The sequence below is a fragment of the Toxotes jaculatrix genome, chromosome 5, assembly GCF_017976425.1.
Source record: "Toxotes jaculatrix isolate fToxJac2 chromosome 5, fToxJac2.pri, whole genome shotgun sequence".
In the NCBI taxonomy this organism is placed as follows: Eukaryota; Metazoa; Chordata; class Actinopteri; family Toxotidae; genus Toxotes; species Toxotes jaculatrix.
The window spans coordinates 21,627,054-21,646,667 of record NC_054398.1 but is presented as its reverse complement, the minus strand read 5'-3'; the positions used below and the strand labels follow the sequence as shown (position 1 = coordinate 21,646,667).

At 41.0% G+C, this 19,614-nt stretch overlaps 1 protein-coding gene across 2 annotated transcripts in view; it reads left to right on the top strand.

The window, feature by feature from the left end:
• Nucleotides 1–2,697: 2,697 nt before the first annotated feature.
• The window catches only part of fbln1 (fibulin 1), a 28,889-nt gene continuing 11,972 nt past the window's right edge, over nucleotides 2,698–19,614 (top strand). The window contains exons 1-15 of one of the 2 annotated variants that reach the window (XM_041038304.1): nucleotides 2,698–2,937; nucleotides 6,494–6,602; nucleotides 8,387–8,513; nucleotides 11,140–11,299; nucleotides 11,908–11,970; nucleotides 12,069–12,155; nucleotides 12,347–12,484; nucleotides 12,608–12,745; nucleotides 13,054–13,197; nucleotides 13,304–13,429; nucleotides 13,608–13,733; nucleotides 14,240–14,359; nucleotides 14,571–14,702; nucleotides 14,812–14,935; nucleotides 15,554–16,959. In XM_041038304.1, the coding sequence (XP_040894238.1) occupies nucleotides 2,883–2,937; nucleotides 6,494–6,602; nucleotides 8,387–8,513; nucleotides 11,140–11,299; nucleotides 11,908–11,970; nucleotides 12,069–12,155; nucleotides 12,347–12,484; nucleotides 12,608–12,745; nucleotides 13,054–13,197; nucleotides 13,304–13,429; nucleotides 13,608–13,733; nucleotides 14,240–14,359; nucleotides 14,571–14,702; nucleotides 14,812–14,935; nucleotides 15,554–15,935 (2,031 nt within the window). In that variant the 5' untranslated portion in view covers nucleotides 2,698–2,882 and the 3' untranslated portion in view covers nucleotides 15,936–16,959. Of the gene's footprint in view, nucleotides 2,938–6,493; nucleotides 6,603–8,386; nucleotides 8,514–11,139; nucleotides 11,300–11,907; nucleotides 11,971–12,068; nucleotides 12,156–12,346; nucleotides 12,485–12,607; nucleotides 12,746–13,053; nucleotides 13,198–13,303; nucleotides 13,430–13,607; nucleotides 13,734–14,239; nucleotides 14,360–14,570; nucleotides 14,703–14,811; nucleotides 14,936–15,553; nucleotides 16,960–19,614 lie in introns of those variants that run through there. The other variant, XM_041038303.1, reaches the window with a different exon arrangement.

Sequence of the window (19,614 nt, the reverse complement as noted above, 5' to 3'; positions counted from 1 at the left end):
ATAAGATGTGTTATAGGATGTGTCATTTATTTAAACATATTATTTATTTATATTAAAAGAATATTTTATCTTTTTCATCAGATTTATCTGACTTTATTGTGAAGAACTAAACACATATACGTTTCAATACTTTCAGTACTTTTTTTTTCCAAGATTGGTTTTATTCAGTTAACATGTTTTCATCTACACACTCACCATTGTGAACTGTTATCTTATCCAAGAGCCAGAATCTCTATCCATAAACACTTGCATTTAACTCAACTTGCAAGTGCTTAAAGTGTACAATAAAATATTTTTTGTTCTGGGTAATAATGCTGGGAAATATTAATGTTATACACATCCTTCACCTCATAACTGCATGTTAACAGAGCAAGGCTACTTTCCCCTTTAACAAGTTTCTGTAGTTGTACTAAATAGCACTGAATAAGGCCTTTGGGCCCCAGAAGCCTGCAGTCTGCCTGACTGTGTTAGAGGCTCTCTGCTGATTGACACAGACGTGGCAAGACAAGCTTTGTTGAGCTTCAAAGGAACTGTACCACACCCCCCACAACAAGATTATCACTGTTTGAATGCGACTCTGGCCAGTCCAATTTCCTCCACCTATGAGCTAGGAGGTCACCTCATCCTGCTGTTTCTTGTTAAAGCCCAAATGTAGATTGGAGGTGGAGAGGAGGAGCGAAGGTTGGTTGTTTCTGGAAGGCTAACAGCCCAGGGAAGTTTGCCTTAGATGTTCACTGTGCCATAACCAGCCCCGGTTGGAACCAGGCATTGACTATACTCTTATTTTGGCCAATCCGTATATAGCTGTCAGGGGCCTATATCTCTTTTCTGCATTACACTAAGGCAAAGATAAGATTAAAGCCTGGTCAGCAGTAAAGAGGGTACTCCTTTACTGCTGGCTGTTGTTGTGGTAACTGTTACATTACAGAGGGGGTTGCCACATCCTTGACTGATAGATGTCTGCAGGAACCTTATCTATGCTGCCATAGCAACAGTCTGCTCTTAAATTACTCTGAGTTTCACTCATTAGTTTCAAAGATAGTAACACTGATTGGCAAAAATTTTGCTCGAGTTATGTAATTATAATAAACACCATGTCTGCTGTTGTTGTTGCTGTTATAGTATTCTCATGTGGCAATGTAAGTTCAGATCTCTTTTCTGCTTTACCATACAACAGTGGAGTGACAGACAAAAATAAAAACAGACGTGTTGTTCACTGTGATGGATTAGCCAAATGAGATCTCTGCAAGCTCATTTTTTATGACAGTGCAATGTTTTTCAACTAGATATATTTGAACTTAATGTTTTATTATTAAAGAATTATTTAAAATTATGGAGACAAGTGGTTGTCTGGAAGTCAGACAAACACCATTCCTAAATGTATAATTTACTTTTTGTGGCAAATGCTTACTGTACTGAAGAGCGTAGAGATTAAGACACAGCTCATCACACTCTACACTTTTACAGTGCAGTTATCCATTTATAACTGCCATAGACTTGTGGGCTTCCATGTATGCCTGTGGTGTCCCAATATCAAGTCCTTGGTGATGCTTCTAGACTGGCTAGACTGGTGGTGGAGACATATGGCTCTGATTAGAAGATCATTTAACCTCTCTCTGTCACCATGCCCAGAGTCAGTAGACTGATTGAATTTGCAGAGGGCCCTAGTTGGTACAAAATGTTTATAATGCAGTCTAGCAATTATTTCTCAGCTTCTTGCCAATTCTGGTAGACTTGTGTGTGTATGTGTGCCTGTATGTGAGTGTGTGGCTTGTTTATACCCAGCTCTTTCTCACAGTTTATGATCACTTTGGCTGACAGTGAGCCCACATCTGTGGCACTGTTACAAAAGCATTAATTTATTAACTTTGAGGGAAAATGCCTCATTTCTTTGGTACAGCTGTAGAGCTTAGTAACTAAAGAGAAGAATGAGCTCAGTAGGAGGCCTACAGGGGCCAGTTATACTGCTGTGCAGATATCAGAGAGGATTAAAATACAAGGGTGGATGCAACAGCACAGAGCCAGCTTCCAATTTAATTTATCATCTACCTTAAGGTGCAACAAACCCAAATGTAGCAGTGAATAACTGCAGTTATTTGCAGACACGGTAATGAAAATGTTTATTTTTTGATTCCCTCTATTTCTCCTAACTGAGATATCCAAAAAGTTTCAAGGCTTACAGTCTGGACATAGCCACAACGGATTTTTAAAATACCTCAAAACCAGCTCCAGATGTTGAGTAATCAGTACAATCATTAGTCACAGACAGAAAAAGTCTACATTGCTTTTGATGGGAAGACAGTTTCCATTTATGTATGTATACTTTGCAGCACAGTAGCCTGAAGATACTTGAAATTCCTATTGGAGGCTATGCAACAGCAGTGATGGCAACTCTTTCCAATCAATATCAGTCATATAAAACACCTTGTAAGGATAGGCCTTTTGTAGAAGCATTCCTGTTAGAATATGGTCATGAATTACATTTTAAACTCACTTCTGAGAATTATTACCAACCCCTGTAGATGTGTTAGCCAAAATGTATTTTTAATAATGTAATACAGTGTAAATGAGCTCCCAATTAATGGATTTAATCTGGAGTTTGTACCGGGGAAAAAAAACAGGTTTGATTAGTAATAAGTCGGTGTCTGTGGCCCCAGCCCGCCCCTCACAGTGCCATAATTAGACGCTCATTCCTCCAGTCACGTTGCAACTGCGACTCACATCCACCATCACATCCACCTCTCGGACTCGGTCTTTCTTTTTTAAAGGAGCACTGCTGTTTATTCCCACGTCCCGCAGAAAGAAAAAAAACTGCTTCGGGAAGCTCAAAGCGATCGGACACCTACTTTAAATCAGCATTTGGTTGAATCGCTCTTCATTCAATGGGTCCGCGTGTAGTGCTGCTCTGCTCTCTGTTCGGAGTTCTCCTTGGCCAAGGTAAGTTACCTCTCTGTGTAAATCACTACGACGTGACGATTTTTAATTAGGATAGGCCAAACCAAGCCAAACAATGGCTCTGGTACATGATACTGATGTGGGCGAATAATATACTGCAAGATATTTCTGCGTGGGTTTGTAAAGGTATGTACAGTAAGAATCAAACTGATAAGAGACACGGAAAGCTGATGAATTTGTCATAGGACTAGTTGAGACATGAGATGAAAGCTCACTTTACAAAGTTGGGTGCTTCAAAGTGTTGCAGGTCTGTACTGAAATGAAGAAGAGTTTCAAATTCCTATGATTTCATTGCATATATGTTTTAAATCACAATTAGTGATTAAGAGGGATGACTTTATTCATTTACAACTTACATCGTAGGTAATGATATTAAGTGTATGTGGTTTCTTAAACCTATGAACTCTGTGCACACTGCATTGTGTCTGACAAAATCCAGATACTCAGATACTACTTTTTTATGTAACATGAAAATGTTGTATCAAAAAGTAAACTCTTTAACTCCCTCTTTCATTCTTTGCGTGGCATGTATGGCATACCATAGAATCAACTCGATTTACAAAGTCATGAAAGAAAAGATGTCACATCAAATGAAGAGTTTTAAACTGCAGTTTCAAATAAGTTGTGAGAGAAAGTTCCCACTGCCCCGGTGGCTGTACTTCCTGCCCTGCAGGCCAAAGGCAAAGTACCTTGGTGTGCTGTGATGCTATGTCGGAACGACCAGTGTCTCACCAGGACGTGATGGTCTAGACAGATGGGTGTGATTTATACTTGAGCGCCCACAGCAGGGTCACCAAGGTGTAGGATGAGGCATACCCAAATGCTCGTGGTCCCCTGGTCACACATGGGGCAATTTTCACAGTCAGCGGGGCCACTTCTTTCTAAGCTGCCTTCATTGTAGGGGGTTGTGTCACAGGTCAGTCTGGAGTAAAATTCAGCCAGCTGGACCTGTTACATGACCGAAACATGACATAGATAGATAGATAGATAGATAGATAGATAGACAGATAGATAGACAAAAGCTAGAAGTAAAAAAATCATCTACCTCTTGAGTAACAGCCTTTTTATACCACAAAAACTGTCAGAGACCCCCAAATAAAAGCCTATGAAAGAGATGCACGCTTCTATTGTGACGACTGGCCAACTACTCTGTTTGGGCTCATTAAGCCTTGTTTACATGAGGAGTCTAGACACAGGCAAGCTCTGCTCTGCCAAGACAGAATGGCCCTCACAACCAGTACCTTCATCCAAGATGGAAATCAGCCCTCTCCAGACAGACAATGCCTCACATAGACACAGAACTGTGGCAAACTGTGTCTGCGCTGGAGGACGGCTGTGTCTGGTTTGCTTCTTTTGATAAAACAGAACCACACAATTTTAAAGAACTTCTGGTCTTTCAATTTAGGTTTGCAAAGTAGCAGACAGTGGTGGCGTTGGAATGACTGTGTGATGCTTAGTGGGTTAGAGTTAGTTATCAGCAGAGACCTACTGTGGGGAGAAATCTCCACAACAGATCACTGGGAGCAGTTTGAGTATGCGACCAACTATTCCTGTCATTTAAAATATACTTACTGTGCCCCTGGAAAGAAAGATTCTGGGATTAGTTATTTTGTGGAGTCTGGAAAGGTGCTCCTTGGATGCCTTTCCAGGTTTTAAATACAAATTGGGTGTTTTGGAAAGGGGATGTCAATTACTGGTAATGGTCAAAAAAAAAAAAAAAAAAAAAACTCGCAGAGTTGGGAAAACTGCTCTATTTGACAGTTGGTCGTTAACACCTTTATATGAGGCATTAATGGCATGCAGAACAAATTTATATCATCAGCTTTTTGCCAGCAAAGTATTTTGTTATAGTCTCATTGGAACATCCTGGTATTACCTTGTAGATAGAGGTCTTTAACATTCACAGACAGAGAGAAACTCCGAGAGGGTCTACTTGGTAGGCCCATGTGAAACGCTTTTAAAATGCCATCTCATTTCATCCAGCTGCTACAAGGTTTATTGGCCAGGGGATTTAGGGATGTGCCAGACTTCCAGAAGTCAGTAGTGAGTCAGCTAATGTGGCTGCCTAGTAATAAATCCTCTGTCCATATTCACTCCATTCTGTCAGGTTAATCATCCTAGTAGCAACAGTTTCAATGTTTTAATTCTCTGCTTTGATTTCCAGTAGCCTGCCTCGCTTTCTTCAGAAAAAACACAAATATGAATTGTAATAAACTATTAGTCATTGTTATATCTTGCTCATACTTTGTTCTGGGCTGCAGAGCTGGGTTTAGAAACCTGCAAGCAATTCTGAGAAACTGAGTTTCATCACAATGCTTAAGTTGCATTGTTATGAAGTTTATCAGTGCAGAACTTGTGATGATGTCTGTTCCTGCCTGTTCCTCATCTTTGATTTAATGGTTATAATAAAATTCCTCCTGCCCTTCTGAGCAAAAGCAGCAAGTCTGTAAAACTGAGGACTTCTACTCCAGACACTTGTCCTCCCTACCTAATCTAACTTACAATATGAAGTTGCTGACTCCTGCCAGACGTCATGGCAGACGCTGTGTCTCAAACAGATGGATTTGTTCAGTGCATTTCACAATCACTATTCCCAATAATTCAAAACGTTCTGTCACTAACCAGCAACAACTCGTATTCTATTACAGTGGATCAACAAAATTTATTTCACGGTGAGTTTGTTTTCTATTCTTTTTTTTTTCTTCTCAGAGAACTTATTGTTAACAAAAATTTGGCGCACTGATCCTGGTGTGAGCCGAAGGCAAAAAAAGTCCAAGGGGCCGATCTGCCAAAGCTATTTCACGTTTGGCAGATCACACAAACCACAGGCGAATGAATGTACTTGATGTGATTGCATCGGGTGATTGTTTACAGAGTTGAGGCATTCCACGCTCTCTAATCCACATGAATAAACAGCCAGATCACCACAGAGTTGGTTGTGCTCCAGTAAAAAAAAAAAAAAAAAAGCCTCTCTTGTGTCTGCAACAACATATCCATCATTTATTGTCTTTGGCAAAGAAATGCCTACAGGCAGCTTAAATTGCCAAAAACATTTTCAATTTTGCTTTTTTTTTTCGTCTCATAGAACACTAGGCAACTTGCCTTCGAGGACACTGGCAAGATTCTCTTTTGTTTGGGTTAGATATCCAAATCTGATCATTGTAATTCACTTAATTAGCAAAAATATAGGGTGTCAATCAGCATGTTTTATTTTTTTTGTTCCAAAAGAAAATGTGTTTGTCAAAGAAATAAAGCTTAACATCATAAGACAATGCTTAGGACTATACCGTTTCATGATAATCAGGAGCAGCTCAAAGGGTATAAAACCATAGTCTGAAGGTGAGTGTATAAACCACCTTATGTGGATACAGGTTGGTGTGTTAAGCGTCTGCAGTTTACATGTATCCACCAGTCACTGCTGCTGTAAATCAGATAATTCCCTGACAGTGAATGGGATGTTCAAAAATGTACCACCTTTTTTTTTTTTACCTGGTCACGCATGCAAAAACTTAACCTGTGTTGCTTTTAATGTCTGAAGGAGCAGAGCAGATCTCGATAGAGGACTGCTGTAAGGATGGCCAGAAGCGTGGCAGTGATAATGGAGACTGTGCATCCCTTCCTCTCATCTCTGAGTCAACCACATGCAGGTAAGTAAGTGAAGTATGCTACTTTGCTCTCACTGATCACTAATCTACACACCATAAGGCTGAGAGGGCTGTGTTAAAAGACTTGCCTGAGGCTTATTCAGATTTACAAGTCATTAACTACTGCGCCCTTTGTCACAATCTTTCATTTTCTATCTGCACAACAGAAGCTCCTGCAGTATTGGCCCAGAGAGATTTAGTCTGTACCATGTATGGGGGAAATGTCTCTAGGTGCTTAATATGAGATTGCTTTACCTTATACCCATAAATCTCCCAGCACATTATTCACTTCACGTGTGAGCGGGAAGCACTAATAGTGATGGGATAATAACAGGTCTGCTGGTAACCGTAGAAGGTGTGCTGCCACAGGTTCAGGGCTCATAAGCCAGGGAGATCTGCTGCTGTGAACACTGATGGCAAACACATTTACCATAGCCACCCTAAGTGATCCCAAATTTGTCTAAATTATAGTGTGAGGGGAAGAGAGGAAAAGGGCAGAGGTTTGTGGGGGAGTAGGGTGTATTTGGGGGTGGAAAGGGGTGAGGGGGGGGTCAGAAGAGGGGCTCTTTCAAAACCCAGGAAATACCTTAGAGGTGAAACGCGACATAGAGGGAGGATGGAGAGAGGCAATAACAGGAAATCTAAACGATTACTTCAGACACCAAAGGAAAAAAAGTACGGAAGAAAAGAGAGGAGAGAAGAGGAGAGAAAAGAAAAACAGGAGTGTGACTGTGCCCTTAAAAGGTTCTGCAGAGGAGGTGTGCGCCTTGACGTAAATTTGAGATCCACAGTGGTTTATGTGGAAAGAGATTTCTGGTAAGAGTTGATAAAGAGGCTTGTTGGAAATGAGAGAGGAGATGTGAGGGGGTGGCGTTTTTTGCTCTCTGTCTTGTAAAATTGCAGTGAGACAGAGATCCAAGCCAGACAGAAACAGTCACCCACTCTTAACTGATTGGACTGCACTAACAGACAGCAAAGGATAGACAATACAATGAAAACTGATCTAACCAAAATATTAAGTAACAGATATTTTGATAATAAAGGGCTGCGGCTGTTCCAAATTATGGCTTTGTCATTTTAAAAAAATGACATTACAACATGCAGTATTGTATTGATCCTTGTAGAGATATACATTTTATGATCCTTCTTTGCAGTGAGCTCAGAGTTCAAAGTCAATTAGCTTTTATTCCCTTTCTGTACCAACATGTTACTTACTTTATGATAATAGAAATGTTTTAAATCCAATCTAAAATATGTTATCTTGTATTTATAAGGAAACAGTGGAATGATTCTGCTCTGGTTGCGTCACAGGGACCGAGCAAACTATGTATACTTGCAAGTGTCACTCTGTTAGGACACAGCAAGCCTGTCTTAAGGGAGTGGTTTGTTTTAGTGATATCATTAGAAGAGTAATGCCTTCAAAAAACCACAATCCCACCGTGGGTGAGGACATGTGGAGGTGGACAAATGTTAATCTTGGGAGTAAAATATTGGTTTAGCTCAAGTCTAAAACAGCAGGACAGAGACCTCAGGGACTGCTCAACCCAGTTAAAATCCAGTGATGTCAGCATTGCAAAACAAAATAAACTTCCACTGAATCCACACAGGACTCACTCACCCCACTCACCCTTGCATTTTTAGTGTGACAACTCTGACTCTCTGAGCTCGCCTCAGGCTGATTTTAATGGGCTACACTTAAAGGCAGTGTTGTATTGCACTGAGGAGATTATTGATAGAGCTGAGAATAAATGCACTGCCTGTGTTTTGCATTTTGTTCTTGTTGACAGGGTAGTGCAGGAGCAGTGCTGTGTAACAGTGCTTGAGGATAACATGTGCACCAATGGTATCAACTTGGCCAAACAAGGAGCCTGTGATTCTTTATTCACCAACACCTGCGAGACCAAGACTACAAAGGTCTGTTTGTACCTGGATGTACACATGAATATGCAAATGTTTGTGTGTGTGTCTTACTAACTGAGAATACAGTAAACAGGAACCAAAAAAAGGGAATGAAATCTCTGTGTTGAACCAAAAACCTCCCTCTCCTCAATGTACAGTATATCACTCTACTGGACTGCCAGATTGGAGGCAAATGATTGGTGAGAGTGATGATGTGTATCTCTATGTGTGTGTGTGCTGTGAGCAGGATGAGGCATGTCACTCCAGGGAGGAATGGAGCTTGTTGCTGTCAGACAGATTATAAATTCTGACTCTCGAATCTTCCTCGGGCTCACATCCAAGCACTTTTTAGCCTCTCAGTGCTTTTATTCCCTCTCAACCTCAACCCTCTCTGTGCCCCTTTATTTTCACAAATAAAGAGACTTGGCAGATAAATGTTTGGCAAAATGTGGAAAGGAGGGGATACAAGTTTGTACATTTTCTTGACAGGATGAGGTAATTGTCAGTGGGACAGCTTATCTTCATCTATCATCTGTAAGGGGCAGGTAGTGACTCATACTTAAGTTTTAGCTATCACTACATAGCCAACGTTAGCATTAACAGCTGTTTACTTACCAATCTAGAATAACCATTGCAAGTTTGGCATCAGACTTCATTCCTTTTCTTGCCAAGAGAGGAAAGCTATGCTAATATGAACTTCTGTTTTGCCTGTATTTGTGTAGCTTCTTTTCTTCTACTGAAGTTAGCATCCTTATCGGCTAGCCCCGGCCTGTCCCGTCTTGTAATAACCCTTAGCAATAGTGAGTCACTGAAGTGTCCTTTCTACCTTCGAGTTCAGCATGAACATCAGAGAGGTTGCATTCCAACCTCTTGTCTTGTAAATGCAACAATGGCTGAAGCTCTTGGCAAGAAAACAACTGCTAATGCTAACGTTGGCTATGCAGTGATAGCAAAAGCCTTCAAATGCACCTGTAAACATATACACCAGGTAAGGCGAATAAAGCAAAAATATTTATATAGATGAGAAGGAGATTGTGTCACTCACTGTAACTGGATAAAATAATGGGCTAGTCAGCTTTATTTGTCTATTGCATCGCTACATTTACAATACCAAAGGACTTTGTTATATTATGAAACAAGAAATGAAAATCGGTCTCTAGCTTTAACCCTCGATGGCAGCTTGGAGAGACTCACGAAAAATTGTAGACAGATACCTCTCACGTGTCGTTTTATTATAAATTTTTGACCACTTGGGGCTGTGAAAACAAATTGTAAACACTTATAATCACCTTTTAAGTTCATATGACTAACTTCTTAGCAAACATTTCCCCATTCACACATTTAGCTGATACAGAGCAGTATTAGCATTTAATGGGGTCATATTAAGTATGTAAGTCCAGTATTTACTCTCCTTTTAGTTGTTTCCTCTTAATCCTGTGGGAAATATTTAACTGTGTAGTTCACAAGACAGTCACTGACTTTGCCTGTCTGCAATTTGGTGGTAAGCAGGTAGTGTACACTACGTCTTTAGAGCTTTTTCACTGAAATCAGCTACCTGCTGTGGCAGAAGAAAGCAAAACAGCAAAGTTGGAGGATGGAAAACCAAACCTATGATGTGAAAGACACTAAAAAGCTCAGTAAAACTGAGATGAACAGCAGAGTCTGGTGATAATTCTCTGTAGGTTTGTCACTAAAAGCAACCCCTTTTTACACATAGCCTAATCATTTGATTTGTATTATGAAAATATTGATTACACTTTAAATGCAAGTTTCCCGACTTTAAATTAGTTTTATGCATTTCATTTACTATTCTGAGGTTCGCAAGTAATATATCATCATCTGACCTGCCTTGATTTAGTTAACTTTGCTGATATGGTCCTTGAAGCAGATTAAACCATTTCTAATTATATTCAGGATTGGATAGCTTTGTGTTTGCAAAGTTTTGAACATGCCAATCCCTAGATTTTATCCAGCTACTATTGTTTGCACTGTCCTGAAAAGTTTTCTGAAAACTTGACAGTGTCAAGGCCACACAAGCATGTACCCACACATAAACACAGACAGACAGAGTAGCAGTTAACGACTCCTAGTGCACAACTTAAAAAAGCTACAAGCTTTGCAATACTTGTGGCATATATTCAGTCTTGCAGTCACTACTGTTACCACACACATACACCACAGACTGTCACAGTTCATGTATATACCCTCAGTGCCCTAACCGAAACACAAGCACACCCATTCTCTACACTCTGCACCTCTCATGCCCCTCCCCGGCTGCCATTACCAGGCTGCTATAATGATTGATTGAGCATACTTCAGCCAGAGGGGATGATGATCATCTCAGTACTGTTTTCCCATCTGTCTTTCTTGCTGACTTATTGCCTTTCTAGTCCTGTCTGTCTGTCTGTCTGTCTGTCTGTCTTTCTGTCTGAAGCCTGTCAGTTGGTCTGTCGTATCAGTCAGTCTCCTTTTCTGTCCATCTGGTTAACTGAAAGCTTGGGTGTCTATCTGTCTGAATCACCTCATCCTCATTTGTCAGTCTATCTAAAAGTCTGTCTCTTCTACCTACAGTATTTTACCAACCATCCCATCTATGTTCCTATGCTATCTAATATATTACATTGCATTCTATTTTCTGTAGATGTGCTGTGACTGCTGTCTTCTGGGGAAGGCGACCCAGGAGCAGGGCCTACCCTGTGATCACAACCTGTCGGTGGGCTATCAGTGCAGCCTAGTGTCCCGTGCCTGCTGTGTGGATGGAGCCCGAGATAACCAGACAGCATCTGCAGGACAACCTGAGCGTGGGTGAAAAATAATCATGCAGTAGGCAGCTTTTTCAAACATTTTTTTTTAAATCAAAGCAGGTAATTAACTTTACAGCTAGGATAGAAAAACAGAGTAACAGAGAAGCTGTGCAAACCACGTACAATTTCTCAAAATACTGGAGGATGAACATAAAAAAGAAAACAGAAATCAGAGCACCACTGGTGTCAAACATAAGTCTGTGCTGCCCTCTGTTGGACACATGTGCTCATTGCCTTTAGTTTTCAATGGAGGTCAAGAATGATATCACTCAAGGGATAAAAACTGCTATTTGAATAGGAAATATTACAATTAAATGAAACGTATTTATGATTTTAGGCAGGATTTTTGTTGGTCTAATTTATTAATTACAGTCCTGACATAAAAATCATGGCTCTGTGACTATGGTTGATGTTATAGCGTTAGCAATTTGTTGACCCTTTAAAAATCAAGTCAACAGATTATCAATCATGAAAATCATTCTTTAAGTGACCGTTGTTTTTTGTTTTTTGGACAAAAAAAAGCTCCACTTTATGATATGATTCAATGCTTAAGGTGTTAACATGTGACTGTATGAATAACCATGCTTTATTTTTCTCTCACACAGTACCAAACAAGGATGCTACCAGTGAAAATGGAGAAAATTCAATATTAACTGATCAGTGTGAAGGTATAGTATAATAAAATAAATAATAAATAAATATTTTTTTTAAAAAAAGTTTAAAAATGACGTGATCAGTTATTTGCATGTTTGCCTTACCTTTTCAGGCAAATGTGCTCATCAGTGTGTCGGCAATCACACTTGCACCTGTTTCAAAGGCTACAAATTGAAACCAGATGGAAAGAGCTGTGAGGGTAGGTAGCCTTCTTGACTCTTCTCACCCTTCAGTTTGAAGGTTAATGCTTTACACACAAAGAGAAATTTGTGTGATAAAGAAATTAGGTACAGATAACAGTAATGTTTGTGGAATGTATTTGGCTGGATTTGAGACAACAAGGACCTTGCTGAGAAGAATGAAGATATGAAAGCTCCTTTCCTCTTCCAGATATAAACGAGTGTTTGCTGGGAGCCAGCAACTGTCGGGGAGGAGAGCGTTGTATCAACACAGAGGGTTCATATCGGTGCCAGAGAGAGGTCAGCTGTGGAACTGGCTATGAACTCACTGACAACAACAACTGCAAGGGTCAGTTAAATTGACCAGTCTGGAGAGACTGGTAAAGAGACACTATGAACACAGATAATGTGCATCTCAGTCATATTTTTGCAGTGTGTTCATTGGCAATTCTGCTGTGATTTCTTCATCCAGATATTGATGAGTGTGAGACTGGTACTCATAACTGTGGCCCAGAGTTTGAGTGCCAAAACACCCAGGGGTCATTCCGTTGTGTTCCCAAGGTCAAATGTGGGGCTGGCTTTATCCAGGATGCCCTGGGCAACTGCATTGGTAAGCGCCTGCACCATAAAAAATTACAGTATAGAAATGTCCCGTCAGACAGCCATTTCATTTGCTCTTCAACCCTGTATGCCTTTACGTCGCACCTACAGTACAATCCTTGCCATATGATTGGTTTTTCACATTCGCCAACAGCACATCTGATGTTGTTGCATGTTGGGATAAAATTTAGGGGGAGACTGCTAAATTTAAATCATAGTAATTCTTTGAAGAGTCTAGCTCATCATACATGAAATGACACTGAGTGAGATGAATCAAAGCAATCTTTTTAACAATGTCACCTGTGTCTGTGTTTTCAGATATCAATGAATGTGTTAGCCAGACAGGTCCATGCAACAGAGGGCAGGTCTGTATCAACACAGTCGGCTCCTACATCTGCCAGAGGAACTCTGTTAACTGTGGTCGAGGATACCACCTTAACGAGGAGGGCACACGCTGTGTTGGTACAGCTGAATAACTTGCCACTCCTAGACACAAAACATCATACTAACCTGCCTAAGGTGCATATCATGGTGTTCTCTCTTGCTTACTGTACGTTCCTGTCCACAGACATTGATGAGTGCAAGGGCCCTGAAAAGGCCTGTGCAGGTCATGGTTGCATCAATCTGTTGGGCTCCTACCGCTGTGAGTGTGAGCCTGGCTACAACTTCAACAGCATCACCCGGCTTTGTGAGGGTAAGAAATGAACAGCTCTTGTCTGATGTTCTTACATAAGCAGCTAAACCCAAGTACATTATTTGCATTTAAATAAAACACTGTCTACTGATGTTATGCTACTTGTCAAAATGTGTACAAGAGAATTTTGTCATAACGTTATCATCTTACTGTGGCATGTGTTCACTCTGCCTTTTAGATATTAATGAATGCAGACACTACCCTGGCCGCCTGTGTGCTCATAAGTGTGAGAACACTCTGGGATCCTACAAGTGTAGCTGCACCACAGGGTTCAAGCTTTCTAGTGATGGCAGGAATTGTGACGGTAAGCCATATCCATATTGGGAGAATTGCCACATTTTACACTCCATATGTCCTTTGTAATTTGCTTTAAACAACTTTAAAAGCATCTTCCAAGTTCCAAAATATTACATCTACCTCGCCTACCTGTAATCTTGTAATTATGCTTCATATCAAGAGCTATGATAATGGTGTGAATGATACTGTGCTGTTTCTTACTCAGCTTTGGCAGTTCACCATGGACAGGAGAGGTATACTGTGTGGTTACCTGTTACATAAAAGAGAGAGGAACATTGTGTGTTCTCAACATGAACCCACAATTGTGTTGTGATATTACTCATCCTACTACTGTCTGTGCTTTACTTTTTATGGCACTGAGGCACTGAACACCTTTGAGTTTGTCAATCTTTAAAATCCCACCCAAGGGAGAATCCACCTCTCTGCAAGGGTAGTTTTTATTCTACTTACCGCTGAGGCGCAGTTGTTTGTAGGACAGAGTTCACAGTGTTCTGTAATCATCCTTCTCTGTAGATCTGAATGAATGTGAGAGCAACCCATGCAGTCAAGAGTGTGCCAACGTGTATGGCTCCTACCAGTGTTACTGTCGCCGGGGATACCAGCTCAGTGACATCGATGGCATGACTTGTGAAGGTAAAATGGATCCGTGCTGACAGGTATTTTGGTGAAGTACAGCAGATTCCTGTGAGATTAGCACTAGGTTTTGAGCTAGCTTATACTATGTGTCAATATGTACACTGTTAGCATACAGCTGCAGGATTTCCAAGCATCCTGTGATAACATGTTAAAAGATAAATTTTCACAATGTTTGACTTGTTTTTATTTGTCTCTGTGACCTTTCTAGATATAGATGAGTGTGCCCTGCCGACTGGGGGTCATATTTGTTCCTACCGCTGTCACAACACGCCTGGCAGCTTCCACTGTTCCTGTCCTATCTCTGGCTATACCTTGGCACTCAACGGGCGCAGCTGCCAGGGTAAGCTGTCCGTACAGGACATGATGGTTGTTGGCTTATGTCCTATACAAGTTCTTTTTGTGAATGTTTCAAAAACACATTTATCCACTTTTTGTCTTTTCACTCCCAGATATTGATGAATGCGTGACGGGAACCCACACATGCACAGTGAATCAGAGTTGCTTTAATGTACAAGGAGGATTCAAATGCCTGTCTTTCGACTGTCCAAACAACTACCGGCGCTCTGCAGAAACGTAAGTGTCTGAATTGTGTCTCTGTTCCACACACTTTGGTGAACAGGACACACATTGGTGAACAGATACAACTTTGAGTGTATCGTCTGTGCTGAGAATTAATGTGTATGATGTATGAAAATGAGAATTAATAGACAGATATACATAACACAAACATAAACAGCAAACCTCACACACAAACACGGAGCAAGGTCTGTGTTCCTCACAGTATGGTCTTAAACCAACCCTTATTCAGAAATATGGATCTGGAGGCTCTGCATGTCCAGTATGCTCAGTGCTGGAATGACTTCAGAAAGGATTTGGCTGTAGCATGTTTAATTGTTTTAGAATGATGTATATGGATATATTTTCAGCCTCAATTTTGGCACAGATTCAGGAGAGGCTGTGTACGACCACCCTTGTTTGGAGGCACCAGTGACAGAACTTCTTGCATGATTCCACAGAGGGCACCATGACTGGCCTGTTTAGCACTAGGCTGCTGAGACTGATGTTCCTTCCACTGCATGCCATGCACGGCAAATGAAATTTACACCAGGTCTCTCTTTCTCTTTCTCTCTGTGCCTGTTTTGTTCTGTCTTGTCCTGCCCTGCCCCTGCCCCCTCCCTTCTCTTTTTGCAGTCGATGTGAACGCTTGCTTTGCAATGACTCTGTCGAGTGCCTGGCCATGCCTCTGAGAATAACCTACTACTACCTCACGTTCCCCACCAACATTCCCGTCTTCACCAACATCTTCCGCATGGGCCCCTCCCACTCCGCGCCTGGCGATGACATCCAGATCGCTATCACTGCTGGCAACGAAGATGGTTTCTTCAAGATTGATCAGATGCCCACTGGTGGCGTGATGTCGGTGGCAAAGCTTATCAACAAGTCACATGACTTTGATCTGTCTGTGGAGCTAAGGCTACGACGCTATGGCACAATCAGCACATACCTGGCAAAAGTGCTGGTGTTTGTTACTCAGGAGGAGCCCAGAGTACCTTACAACCCCCTACTAGAATAAACACAAGTGTTATGTAGGGTTACAGAAGTTACTGCACTCTTAAAAAGGTTGTGTCATTTTAAATGAATTGTCCCATGAAGAAAAACACAAGTGTGTCCTCAACACAAAATGAAATCAACATGAACATACAAACATATATTGATGGCATAGCACAGTTTTGCAGTCTAGGCTATGGTGTAGCATAGCAGATGCAGAACATACTAGACAGAGGTACAAAATATACAGAAGAGATAAGTATGAAGCTACCACCAGCTATCTAACTTAGATTAGCATAATACTAGGGTGGCTTCGTCCAGAGGTCCACCGCTGAAGCTCACTGATGAACATGCTGTGTCTCGTTTTTGTTTTTTTGTTTTGTTTTTTTGTTTTTTTTTGTTTTGTTTTTAATCTACAAAAAAAAAAAAAAAGCAAAATGTAAATGACAACAAGATTTGTTTTTTGGGGGGTTAATATGTAAGACCATTTCTTGGCTGGGCACACTGACTTCCTGTAATCCTTTAAACAAGTTTAAAATTTTTGAAATTACTATAAACTAACAGACAAAGGGAGTCTAAGGCTGCCTTCTTTTTTCTGATCAATTATCCAGCCTGGTTTCTATACATCACTTAATAATAATAATAATTAAATATGATTCTTTCTCACACTTATCATATGTTAAAGATGACTCATATTTTTTAGGAGTGGAAATTAAAAACAAACCAAAAAACAGTACAATTAACAAAATCAGAAAGGAACAGTATTTAGTTCTGTCACATTTCACATAATCAACTTTTTAATACTAGAATTAAGGATCATTATTCAGGGGTATAAGCCCAATTGAATGTAGCTTTGTGGAAGTAGGGCATTGTGATAGCCGCTAGGTGGCGTTCTAGGTCAGGGTAACTTTTAAAATGGTAACAATCCAAGTCTGCCTACAACTAAGTGTAATATGATGATGGTTGCATGATAAAGTCTGACGTTTTGCAGTATTTTATGGTTTATGTGTTGGATGAACAGTTTTCTATTAAAATTGAAATAGAAATAACACATGTTCAAGTCAAATCCAGTTCTTGATAATGGTACATTGTGGGGTTTAATCAAATACAGCAAAGAGAGCAGCTGGAATGTGAGGCCACATCACAGATGGAGGCATGAAGTGCTTCCTCACATAGTTTCATATTACTGTTATTCCAACAGCTTTGGTGAAGAGGAAATCCAGCGATTCGTATAGTAATGCAAATATTTAAAGTTGAAGGTACAGCCTCTGATCTTATTGAGAAAAGGGTCATTTGATAACAAAAATAGTCTGTACACATTTGAATTTGTACACAATGTTCTTCGTTATTAATGTTTCTGTAAGATTTTAAAGATTTTCTGCATTAGTAATGTTTTTAGACGCCGAAGCAAACCGGGCTTCTCTTTTGCATTGGCTGAGAAACACCAAAGTCAGTTTTCACATCTATGAGTCAGACTCTTCAGTAATGTACTGTATGTGCATATACCTCAAATTTCACTATTTATAAAGTCCATAAAGTAATTCCACTTCTCCAAATTCCAGCCAAATGTCAGATTGGGCCTTTTAATGCACTGATTCCACTTCCCAAACGTCAGTTACCTTGCACTGCAAATACATCTTTCTTTGTCTGTTATTTTTATGGACATCTCTTTAGCTCCCATTACATTTTGGGCTTAATGTGAAATGCACAGATTTCCACTGCATACTGTGGGTGTAAACCTCAAAGCAGAGAGATAATCCAAATGAAGGCTGAGTAAGTGACACGCGATGGGATGCAGTGGCAAAGGAGAAGGAAATGTGCACCAGCAGGAGAGAGTATAAATAGTCTGACATGCTGTGAGGCTGCTGCCCGAGGGCTGTGGCTTATAATAACTGTAAATTCAGATGTCCTAGGTTCCTCCTGTCCTGAGCTGTCAGGCCAGTAAGGATGCACTTGGTCCCTAGTGGGGATATCCTTAAAATAAGAACATAGTGGCGCACAGGAGGTTTTTTTCCTCCCCTTTGACATTGAGTTATGGGGCTCTGGGCTCTGGCCGGTGGTCTGAACAATTTGTGGTACAGCAACATCACCGCGCACAGAATGAATGATGCCCTGCAGTGTTTGTGTTGGGGCGTTATCAATGTGCCGACTATAAATAATAATTACCAAAAAAATAAAAGGCCCTACGCTTGACCAGAGGACTTTCATCCAAAAAGTCTGTTTTTCTTTCTGGTCTGAAAGTATTGGGGTTTTTCTCCTGGGCTGGGCCACGTGAAGCATGGGGAGAAGAAGACGTGCATATGTGCATGCACACGCACACACACACGCATACACATGCACACAAGCATGTTTGCATGTACAAAAGCACACATGCACAAATGAACATAAACACACACATAAAGGCATATTTGATGCAGATACATATATGCTTTAATACACACATAGAGCTGTAATTAGCTCCACTTGCTGTCCCTGCTTTGAAGTGCCCATCTGTGTGTAAGGGGACAGTTTACTCTGGGTCTTTATCTTCTCATAAATTTACTCTTTACCCCAGCAGTGCTTTCACCTCGTCCTCTAGAGCCCCGCTCGGGTCTTTCTGCAGCTCAGGCCGTGGTATTATAAACTAGGAGAACATTTTGTGGGTTTGGCCTGGGCCAAAGCAAAACTTGGACCCACCCGCTAATTGCTAATTACAAGCCCCTACCCAGTGGTGGCTTGACTTTTTGTCAGGGGCTTCTCTCCTCACTCTCCATGAAAGGATCCCTGCAACCCTAGCCGGGCCTGGGCTTTGAGCTGCAGCCTATAGGTCCCCTGAGGAGCGCCAGAGATCCACGGCCCATGACTCACAGTGTGGCTATATGGCTGCCATGCACATTAACTGGACTTATACATGGCAACCTGGCTGTTTTCATAACCCAATATAACCATGTACTGACTTGTCTCCTTTGTAAAGACCAAGCTTGAATTTAACATCTTGGATGTCAAAGTCAAAGCTTTTATTTTGTTTCAAAAGTTCTCTCATGAGCACAAGTTCCTCATCATTTCAAAGACAAACTCTTGATTTATGAGGTTGTTAATGCCTTACAAACCTCTCTCAGAGCCTTATGTAGCAGACAGGTAGTGAATAGTGATACTTCAGGTGGCGTTAGCTTTAGGAGCCAGCAGAGGCCCTCCATTCCCTCCGACCTGTCACTGATTAGTCTGTGGAATAAACAAAGCCCTAAATAATAGGATGAGAGCTGCCCTGGGGAGAGGCTGGGGAGTTGTCTAGTCATGTTGCTCACAATTTAGGAGTCTTTTAGAACACTCCCTTGCCCCATAAATCCTCCTCAAGAGATTATCTGATGTGAAGCCGGGGATGCTCAGCAAATCCAAATATTTTCCTGAGCAGGTTGTGGATCATTCTCTGTGAGTGCAGTAATTCATTTCCCACACAGCTTGAAACAGTGCATCAGAAAAGCATCAATGGCAGCGCGAGTCTCCACAAGCTACAAAGTTTGGCTTCGGCGAGAGCTTTGGCCATTGCTGGTTTATTATTCTTCCAAACCACATAGAGTTTGATTGTTTTTGATGTTGACTGCTATATCCAGTATCCATTCGGCCTTGTTCAGATATTGTTTGTGTAGCGGCCATTGGAGTTGTCCCACTGTGTTCTTGATTACGCAGTGGGCTACTCCCAAGGATGCCCTGTTATTGTGAGCTTT